At 50.0% G+C, this 11,109-nt stretch overlaps 1 protein-coding gene across 1 annotated transcript in view; it reads right to left on the minus strand.

Annotated features, from left to right (window-relative positions):
• Positions 1 to 7,346, minus strand: part of GIT1 (GIT ArfGAP 1) — an 82,850-nt gene extending 75,504 nt beyond the window's left edge. Inside the window, 1 exon segment of the mRNA XM_087924350.1 lies at positions 7,160 to 7,346. Coding sequence (XP_087780476.1) covers positions 7,160 to 7,211 — 52 coding nt within the window. The 5' untranslated portion in view covers positions 7,212 to 7,346.
• Between the last annotated feature and the right edge of the window lie 3,763 nt (positions 7,347 to 11,109).

Consider the following 11,109-nt stretch of genomic DNA (forward strand, 5'->3'; position numbering starts at 1 on the left):
CGCGGGCCATGTGGGCGGCGCAGCCTTGTGTTTCTGCGCAGCCTGGATTAATTGCTTTGGGGGTGCTCTGGGGTGACATTTCTCTGCGGCCCAACAAAATTTTCTCCCCGGCGACCGCTGCTCTAGATCATTCTTTATGCTTGAACCTCAAGTCCCAGCATCCTTTGCAACGACCACGCAGGTTGGGGAATTCTGGGAGTTGAAGTCCACCCCTATTTAAGTTGCCAAGGGTTGAGAAACACCGGCCTTGGCCATTCTCTATGCATGGACTTCAATTTCCCAGAATCCTTTGCAATGACCGTGCTGGCTAGGGAATCGTGGGAGTCGAAGTCCATACACCTTTGAGTTGCCAAAGCTATAGAGCAAATCTGAACACTCCTGCCTTAGAAATCACAATCCCATCCTATGGGGGGGGGGGGAGGGGAGGGGGTCAATGGGGGGGAGGGGTCTCCAGGCCTGCTTCTCCAACTTGGTGCCCACCAGATTCGTCGGGGCTGCAAGTGCAAATTTTGGCAGAGGAGGAGCAAATTGAAGGAAGGGATAACGATCCACTTTCCTCAATATAAGGACTCCGCTTTGTCCTTTTGTGCAAACAGGAATCTTTGCACAAGCCTCTTGCACCAACACCCTACCACTCTACCTGCCTGTCTTCTCACACTTCTCCCCAGTGTCAATCAAGGAAGATCCAGATGAAGGAAGTGGGCGTCTTCTAAAAGCGCTGGACTACAACCCCCATAATTCCTAGCCAGCACGATGATCCTGTCTTTTTCTCTCTTTTTTTAAAATTTTAAAAAGCTTTTATTGATATTAAAATATTAAAATACAAATATATCTATAAAAAGAAAATAAGTTGGTACAATTTACCATCGTTCCTTGACAAATATAGATACAAATCTTGGCTATATTTGTACATTCAAATGTTCATCCATTTCAACAGGTTCTCATTAATCATATACAACACGAGAGAAAAGAAAAGAAAAATTTAAACTTATTTTTAACCTATACCTTTCCTATTTCTACTGTCTATCCATTGATACCAATTGTTCCAAGTTGCATAATACTCCGAGTCTTCCTTGTTATTCAGTTCTATCCAAGAATTCCGTGTGTGTCCAATCACACTTGGCCAATAAAGTATTCTATTCTATTCTGCACATTCAAACAAATTTTTTTTTGGATTATTAAACAATCTGACAGCATGGTAGACATTTTCCAAGCTTGAGCTAGTGCAATTCTTGCTGCCGTAATAATATGTATGGTCAAATATTTAATCTTTTAGGGGGTATTTACCCTTAATGATCATCAGGAGAAACAGTTGAGGCTTCAACTCCATTCGATAGTCGGTGATTTTGTTTAGCCATTTTTGTATTTTAATCCAATATTTTTTAATTTCCAGGCATAGCCACCAGACATGGAAAGAAGTACATTGCGCTTGTTTGCATTTCCAACAGTTAGGGTTTAAGTTGGGATACATCTTTGCAAGCCTTGTTGGGGTTAAGGTTACCTCCTGTCTTTCTCATCATGGGTGTCCGAGAGAGGGTGAGTTTGTTGCCCTCCAAGACACCTGGAGCAGTGCCAGAAACCCAAGGAGGCCTTCAAAATCTTTCCTGTCCAAGTATTTACTTATTCATTTTATTATGCATTTACGAAATGTATATGCTGCCCGTTTTGCTACCCAAAGTGAGGAAAACCTACCCCAGAGGCCTGGTTTAAAGATTGCAGGTTTCTAGCCTGGCTTTTTCAAGAACTGACTAGGATCTGTTATCAACACTCATTCAAAGAGTTGGTTAAGAACCACTGATGACGTTACCTAGTTGGGTCGTGAAATGTCCGCAAGAAAACAACCAAGCACAGAGCGCACCAAGGACCCCACAGTTGTCGTTTTCCTCCTCCTCCTCTTCCTCCTTGCAAATCCCTCTCTCTTCTAGCATTGATGATGTTACCTAGTTGGGTCATGAAACTTCTGCAAGAAAACCACCCAGCTCAGAAAGCACCAAGGACCCCACAGGTCTCCTCCTCGCCCCCTTGTCCTTTCCTTCCGTTTCTCCTCTTCCTCCTCCTCCCCTTCCTCCTCCTGCTCCTCCTCTTCCTCCTCCTCCTCCTCCTCTTTGCAGACACCTCTCCCCTTCCAGCACTGATGTTACCTAGTTAGGTCCTGAAATGTCTGCAAGAAAATCACTAAGCTCAGAGAACGCCAAGAACCTTCCACTTCCAACCCCGAGCCGCAAATATTCTCTTTTCTTGCTTAACAACCACCCCAGACAGAGTTGCAGAAGGCAAAAGCAGACACCAGATCCAAGGACAGCTTTCTGTAACATGTGAACACAACCCCACATCATCGACTGTGGCTTATAAAGTACTTAGGCGAATTAATGGATTGACAGAGTTGGACGGGATCCTGTAGGTCATCTAGTCCAAACCCCACCCACCCAAGCAGGAGACCCTACACCATTTCTGACAAATGGCAGTCCAATCTCTTCTTGAAGGTCTCAAGCGATGGGGCTCACACAACTTCCAAAGGCAACTTCTGTTCCAGGGGTTGATTGTTCTCCCTGTCAGAAAGTTTCTCCTTATTTCCAGGTTGAATCTCTCCTGGATCAGTTTCCATCCGTTATTCCTTGTCTGGCCTTCAGATGCCTTGGAAAACAGCTTGACCCCCTCCTCCTCCTCTCTGGGGCAGCCCCTCAAATATAGGAGATGCTCTCCTGTCTCCCCTGGTCCTTCTCTTCCCTGGACTAGCCAGGCCCAGTTCCTGCAACCGTTCATTGCATGTTTTATCCTCCAGTCCCCTAATTCTCCTGGTTGCTCTTCTCTGCACTTTTTCTAGAGTCTCAACATCTTGTTTATAGTGTAGTGATCAAAACTGAATGCAGTACTCTAGGTGTGGCCTTACTAAGGCTTTATAGGGTGGTATTAGTGCCTCCCTTGATCTCAGTTGTATCCCTCTGTTAATGCAATTTAGGATTGCATTGGGTTTTTTGGCTGCACACGGCTGGCTCCTATTTATTTTATTTATTTATTTTTATTTTATTTATTTTTTTATTTGTCAATTGCTTACAAGATAATAGGTATAAGTAAAAACATAGTTATGAATACATGGATACATATAAGAAAAACAAAAAAATATATAAAAGAAACAACAGGACAGGGACGGTAGGCACATTGGTGCGCTTATGCACGCAACCCACAGACCACTTAGGAAAGGGGTGAGGTCAATAGTAGGCACTCTAAGGTTAAAGTTTTTGGGGTTTGGGGAAGAAACCACAGAGTCAGGTAGAGGATTCCAGACATTGACCCCTCTGTGGCTGAAGTCGTATTTCCTGCAATCAAGTTTGGTGCGGTTAACCTTGAGTTTGTATCTGTTGTGTGCTCTTGTGTCGTTATGGTTGAAGCTGAAGTTTTCATTGACAGGCAGGACATTGCAATGTATGATTTTATATACTATACTTAGATCGGACCGAAGGCGGCGTAGTTCTAGGTTTTCTAGGTCTAGAATTTCAAGTCTGGTGGCATAAGGTCTTCTGCAACGAGTAGAGGAGTGGAGAACTCTTCTTGTGAAATATTTCTGGACTTTCTCAACTGTGTTAATATCAGATACGTAATGTGGGTTCCAGACTGATTGTCCACTAAGATTCCAACATCCCTCTCCCAGTTCCTGCTATTGAGCCTTGTTTCACCCAGTCTATATGTTTCCTTTTGGTTTTTTCTTGCCTAAGTGTAGGACTTTACTTTTCTCCACGTTGAATTTCGTTTTGTTAGATAGGGCCCAGGGTTCGAGTCTGTCAATATCCCTCTGGATCTTGAGCCTATCTTCTTGGGTGTTAGCTATTCCTGTCAGCTTAGTATCATCTGCAAATTTGGTAAATTCCCCTTCTGCTCCCTCATCTAAGTCGTTAATGAAGATATCGAAGAGTCCTGGGCCTAAGACGGAACCTTGTGGCACCCCACTGCTTACTTCCCTCCAGGTAGACGTAGACCCATTAAGGACTACTCGTTGAGTACGGTTTGCCAGTCAGTTACGAGTCCATCTGGTGGTGGTGCTATCTATTCCACTTTTTTCTAGCTTACTAAGAAATAGGTTGTGTGGTCTACTTCACAATCACAAGATTGACCCTAACTCAGATCTAAACCAGGGGTCTCCAACCTTGGCAATTTGAAGACTTCAACTCCCAGAATTCCAAAGCTGGCTGAGGAATTCTGGAGGTTGAAGTCCACAAATCTTCAAATTGCCAAGGCTGGAGACCCACAATCTAAACAACTCCAATTATTGCTCAACACATCTGACACCAAGCACTCTCATGTTCAACCATTCAACCCTACATTAGGACCTTATCAGGTACACTGGATCTCAAGATCCTTTTTGAAATCTTGTGGAACTCAAGTTGCTCCACTTTGTAGATCAACGAGCAAAGCCCGAGGCCACGCGAATGACTATCTTCACACAAACACTTCCAATGCACAATTCACATTATGTACATAATACAGTATTATTCACCTTTTCCCCCCCGCACTCTAAACCTACAGGTAGTCCTTGACTTACGACCGCAATGGTCCGTTGCAAAGCAAGACCGTTGCTAAGTGGGTTTTGCCGCCTTTCTTGCCACCGTTCTTAAATGAGTCCCTGGAACTGTTAAGTTATAGTCACCCAGTCGTTAAGCAAATCTGACTTCCCCTTTGCTTGTCAGAAGGTTGCACATGACACCGCAATCGTCATAAATACGAGTCAGTGGCCAAGCTGGCAATTAGGACCCCGTGAGTGCAAGGATGCTGCAATGCAATGGTCGTAAGAGTGGAAAACGGCCACGAGTTCACTTTTTTCCCAGTGCTGTTGCAACTTCCAACCGGTCACTAAACGGACTGCTGTAAGTCAAGGATTACCTGTAGTGATGGAACCTCTGGGGTGCAACCTTTGAGGGGGGGGGTGGCAGGTCCTTCCTGAGTGTCCCAAGCCTACTTTCCCCAGATGTTTTGACAGTCTTGAGAAATCACGATTACCTTTTCCCAAAATGTGACATTCGCACACAAACCACGCAGAGTCAGCACCACACACGCCACCGGGGACGGCAGGGGAAAAAGCGGAGGCGGTACTACCAACCCCATCATCCACAGCTTTGGCTAGGGTTCAGAGCCCCATCTTGCAGTCTCATCCTAATTCATCTTTTCCTTTTTAAATATATATATATATATATATATATATATATATATAAACGATTTAGGCACATGGGTAGCTAGCACAACCACGCAAAAAAAACCCCAAACACACGCACACACCCAAAAGAGCGCGTAACACCATCACACAATCACGGCTTAACAATCGGGCCCTGGATATCCCCCAAGGAGAGGAGCCCGGTCCCGAATTCGAATCCTGAAGCCCCGTTGAGATTGGGACTCCGTTCTCCGGCCTACCTAAACCGATTTTGATTGCCAAAGAAAAAAAGAACTAAAAACTGGGCCAGAATTGGGGGTGAGGTGTGGGGGAGGGGCTTCTTTACACCTGGAGCCCTGAGCCCCCCCCAAATCCACTTAATGGGGGGAGGGCGAGGGGGGTTCTGCCCCCCCCCCCAGGAAAGGCACCAGGGCCTGCCGCTTGTAATCCCCACCCCCACCCCAAAGGCAGTAAATTCAGGTGGGCCCAGAATCCCAGTTCCTTCATCCTAAACCGCTTAAGTCTCCCCACCACCCACCCCGACTCAACTCCCAGGATTCCCAGCTGATGAGCGGGGGGAGGGGAGAAAGCATGGGAGTTGTAGTCCCATTCACCCCCAAGAGTTCCCGGCTGCAGAACCCTGGCTTTGCCAGACTGGCCGGTGAGGGAATTGGTCTGTTGTCCTGCGACCCCACCCCAATTGAGGGTGTAGGCCCTTCTTGACATTTTCCCAAGTGGAGACTTGGAAGGGGGGACACAAAAAAATATGGAAATCCCAGAATATAGAAGGTGGGGGCAGTGAAACCAGGTCTCCTCCTGGTCTGCCAAGCCAGCAGGCCGAGCATCTTCCGCTAGAAGGGCTGGATGGGAGTGGGGGGAAGGCCAGGGTCTCCAGCAAGCGGGGGTGGGTGGGGGGTGCAGCAGAACCAGGCCGGGTCCTATACAGGGCAACCCCTCCCTCCCTCCCTTGCTTCCTTCCATCCTTTCTTTTCCTTCTTTCCACCTTTCTTTTCCTTCCTTCCCTCCTTTTCCTTCCTTCCTTCCTTTTCCTTCCTTCCTTCCTTTCCCTTCTTTATTCTTTCCATCCTTTCTTTTCCTTCCTTCCTGTCTCCCTTCCTTCCTTCTTTTTCCTTCCTTCCTTCCTTTTCCTTCCTTCCTTCCTTTCCCTTCTTTATTCTTTCCATCCTTTCTTTTCCTTCCTTCCTGTCTCCCTTCCTTCCTTCCTTTTCCTTCATTCCTTCCACCTTTCTTTTCCTTCCTTTCTCTTTTCTTTCTTTCTTTCCTTCCTTCCTTCCATCCTTTCTTTTCCTTTCCTTCCTTCTTTTCTTTTCCTTCTTTCCTTCCTTCCTCCCCTCTTCTTTTCCTTCTTCCAAGCTTTTTCTTCCTTCCTTCCATCCTTTCTCTTCCTTTTCCTTCATTCCTTTCTTTTCCTTCTTTCCTTCCTTCCTCCCCTTTCTTTTCCTTCTTCCATCCTTTCTTTCTTTCCTTCCTTCCATCCTTCCTTTTCCTTCTTTCCTTCCTTCCTCCCCTCTTCTTTTCCTTCTTCCATGCTTTCTTTTCCTTTCCTTCCTTCCTTTCTTTTCCTTCTTTCCTTCCTTCCTTCCTTTTCCTTCTTTCCTTCCTTCCTTCCCTCCTTTCTTTCCCTCCCTCCCTCCCTCCCTCCTTTCCTTCCCTCCTTTCTTTTCCTCCCTCCTTCCCTCCCTCCTCCGCAGCGCCTGGCCCTGCTGGGGACCGGGTGGACGTGGGGGTCGTCCGGGGAAGGCCGGCCGGCCTGGGAAGCCACGCAAAGGGGGCGCCGGGATCCTCTAGGGAAAGGCTAGAGGGCGGGCGGGCGGACGGGCGCATCCCTCCCCGCAGCAGCCGCCTCTTCCGCCAACGCGGCGCCCGCCGCACCTGGCAGGGCAGGGCAAAGCCCGGGCGAAGAGAAGGGGCAGAGCCGCAGGCCCGGCCTCGGCTTCCCGGGGGTGGGAGAAGAGGCGGCGGGGGTGGGGTGGAGTGGAGGGGGGGGGTCCTCACCTGGCGCGCTGCAATCGGCGCACACCTCCGCCCGGCCCACCTTCCGCGCCATCCTAGCCGGGCTGCGCGGCCAGCCGGCGCCCGCCGCACCCGGGCTTCTCGCCCTCCGGCCGGCCGCCGCTTCCCGGGCTGGGCGCAGCAGCAGCGGCAGCAGGAGCAGCAGCAGCGGCGGCGGCGGCGGCGGCGGCGGGCGCAGCAGCTGCCCCTCCTGCAGGAAGCCAGGCGGGCGGTGAGAGCGCAGGGCCGGCCCTCCGGAGGCGGAGCGAGCGGTGGAGGCGGCCTCGGGGCGCTCCGGAGCGCCCGATCCTAGGGCTGCTGCTGCTCCTGCGGCGGCGGCGGCTTTTGTGCGCTTATTTAGACTTGGGAGGGGGGGGCTGTCCTTGGATGGGGAGGGTCTGCCGCCCCGGGATGCCCAGGGGGCGCAGGGTCACCCGGTGGGCGCCGGGTTGGGGAAGGGTCTGGGCAGCGCAGCCCCGACCTGGCCGGGCAGGTGCGCAGGGGGTCGTCCAGCCAAGCGGTGGGGCCGGGATGGGAGATGTGTGGGTGTGGGTGGGGGTCTTGTCGTCAGCTCGGACCCCTGGATCCAAAGTCCCACCTGGAGCCCCAAATAGACCTCATGGGGGAGGGGAGGGGGCTTTTTGCAGGCACCCTTGACCTGCCCCCCACCTGGCCCCCCCCCCCACCCGGCCCCCCACAGTTGAGTTGGGGGCAGAAAGGCGAGGTGGGGGACAAAAATGCCTCCCTCCTAAAATGCTCAGTCGGCCCCCAACTCAACTTCTATGAGCCCCAGCCGGTGGGGTAGGTGGGGAGTAGGGAGTAAGGGGCTAGGGAGTGGGGGCAGGGTGGACTGGGGGGGCTGTGGAATGGGGTAGGTGGGGAGTAGAGCTGAGGAGTAGGAGGTCAGAGAGTGGGGGCAGTGAGTAGTGCGGTTGGGAGTAAGGGGGCTGGGGTGTAGGAGGTCAGAGAGTGGGGAAAGTGAGTAGTGGGGGGAATAGAGGAGCTGAGGAGTAGGAGGTTGGAGTGGGTGCAGTGAATAGTAAGGGGAGTAGGGGAGCTGAGGAGTAGGAGGAAATTGGAGTGGGAGCAGTGAGTAGTGGGAGGAGTAGGGGAGCTGAGGAGTAGGAGGAGGTTGGAGTGGGGGCAGTGAGTAGTGGGGGGAATAGAGGAGTTGAGTAGGAGGTCGGAGTGAGTGCAGTGAGTAGTGGGGGGAGTAGGGGAACTGAGGAGTAGGAGGAGGTTGGAGTGGGGGCAGTGAGTAGTGGGGAGTAGAGGAGTTGAGTAGGAGGTCGGAGTGGGTGCAGTGAGTAGTGGGGAAGAGTAGAGGAGTTGAGTAGGAGGTCGGAGTGGCTGCAGTGAGTAGTGGGAGGAGTAGGGGAGCTGAGTAGGAGGAGGTCAGAGTGGGGGCAGTGAGTAGTGGGGGGAGTAGGGGGCCGAGGAGTAGGAGGAGGTCAGAGTGGGGGCAGTGAGTAGTGGGGGAGTAGAGGAGCTGAGGAATAGGAGGTCGGAGTGGGGGCAGTGAGTAGTGGGAGTAGAGGAGCTGAGGAGTAGGAGGTCAGTGGGGGCAGTGAGTAGTGGGGGGAGTAGGGGAGCCAAGGAGTAGGAGGAGATTGGAGTGGGGGCAGTGAGTAGTAGGGGCAGTGAGTAGTGGGGAGCTGAAGAGTAGGAGGTCAGAGTGGGGGCAGTGAGTAGTGGGGGAGTAGAGGAGCTGAGGAGTAGGAGGTTGGAGTGGGTGCAGTGAGTAATGGGGGAGTAGGGGAGCTGAGGAGTAGGTTGGAGTGGGGGCAGTGAGTAGTGGGGGAGTAGGGGAGCCAAGGAGTAGGAGGAGGTCAGAGTGGGGGCAGTGTTGACTGGGGGAGTAGGGGGCCTGGGGGTGGGGAATGGGGAGGCTAGGGTATGGGGGAGGGGTGGAGTAGGGGGGCTTGGAAGTGGGAGGAAAGGCAGGAGGGCCATTCACACGTGCTTGACCCGTTTGTGTCATCCTCTGGTTGCCTGGCAGACTTGGTGGAACTCGTTACACGCGGGGATGGGGAGCGTTCACACGTGCTTGCACGATCCGCGTTTATTTATTTATTGGCATCCTTGGGGGTTGCCAAGCGGACTTTGCAAAGTGGTTATTGCAAACCCGGGGTGGGGGTGGGGGGCAAGTGTTGAGATTCTCCCCCCTCCCCTTCGGATTTTGTCTGTACTTTTTTTATTTTATTTATTTATTTACTGCATGGCGTGTTGGGTCCGCCGCGGGGAGGGGCGGCCGGGTGGGCGGGGCGAGCCCGAGGAGGAAGTGAGGTCCTGAGCAGGGTGACGTCATCGCCCCCGCGATGCAAATGAGGTGGGCTGCCTGGGGGCAGCTGGGCATGATGTCATCGGGCGAGGGACGCCGCCGGGTCCTAAAGCGAGACGTTTAAACCACCCGCGTTGGGTATGGGGGCCGTTTGAATGGCAGCGAGGCAGTTTGCGCGGACTCTGCTGCAGGAAACGGCCGAGATGCAAAAAAATGCAGACACCCGAATGGAGGATCCATCCGATCGCGGGATCTTAAAAGTCCTAAAGGGAAAAAAAAATAGACTTGGAAAGGATGGAAGATGGGTGGACTTCAACTCCCAGAATCCCCCAACCGGCTTAGAATCCCGGGAGTTGAATAGAATAGAATAATAACTTTATTGTCGATTGAACCGTAGACAAATCGGCATACATTAAAGTCAAATTTCGTTGCATACAGGTCTCCACCTCCAAAATATGCTACATAATATAACAGAATAAATCTATACATATAAAGGCGAAATGCCTCTCACGCATCATCACAAAATCTCCAGCATCGCAAAGCCTACAAACCTGACATTTGGCCCATATTTTTTTTCTTGGCTTCTTAGGTATTCACTAAGAAAGGATTTTTCCAAATGACCCTCAGAGCATTTAGAGTATTTCCATTATTATTATTATTATTATTATTATTATTATTATTATTATTATTATTATTATTATTATTATTATTATTATTATTATTATTATTAAATCATTATTAACTCATTCTGATATGAACTCTTTCACAACAAAAGCAACTTTAAAATATGTGAACTTCAACTCCCAGAATTGCCCAGCCAGACACGGAATAATCTATTATATGAAAGCAAAATACCCCTCACGCATCATCACAAAATCTCCAGAACCAAAGCCTACAAACTTGAAATTTGGCCCGTAGGTTCCTCTTGGCTTCTAGTTGCTCACTAAGAAAGGATTTTGAAAATGACCCTCAGAGCATTGAGAGTATTTCCTATATTATTATTATTATTAACACGCTCTGATGCTAAGGAGTTCTACTCCCCCTCCCCACCCGGAAAGAAGAAATCTGTTCCAAATGCAAAACACAAGCAGAGGAGTTTCAGTTTCAGAGCACCAAGCAGCTTTAGTACACAACAGTTGAGCTAAGCCACGCCCAGGCTCCTTGCTGTCTCCTTGCTCACACAACAAATACAGTTTCATTTCCCAAATAGCCCTCAACTCTCTCACACACTGACAGGACGCTAGCCAGATGAATACCCATGGATGCTGGTAGGCCAGAGGCAGAATTGTTGCCCCCTTATTTTCCTCCCCAGAAACTAAGCCCCACCACATAGTTTCGTAGCGAAGCCTGGAGATCCAGCCGGAATATCATAAACAAATAAATAATATTAAGCGTTTTACCCGACACAGGAAGTAAATACAGATAAATACAGAATGCATGCATGTACCCACATATATCGCATATCACAGAGAAGTAACACATTCTAGTTCAGATTTATACCTCTCCACATATCTGCAACTGCCAAGGCTAAGAAGCCCTGAACTCAAGCAAATTCCAATAGAAGCTTTCAAGAAATCAAACTTAAGCATTGTCTGCACTGTGGTTATGATTATTTTATTTTCAGAAAAGGCCAAAGACTTCTTTCTTCTGATCCTCTCTACTTCCTCCTTCA

Source organism: Pseudonaja textilis, chromosome 1 (genome assembly GCF_049901715.1).
Source record: "Pseudonaja textilis isolate UNSWEBS1 chromosome 1, rPseTex1.2, whole genome shotgun sequence".
NCBI lineage: Eukaryota > Metazoa > Chordata > Lepidosauria > Squamata > Elapidae > Pseudonaja > Pseudonaja textilis.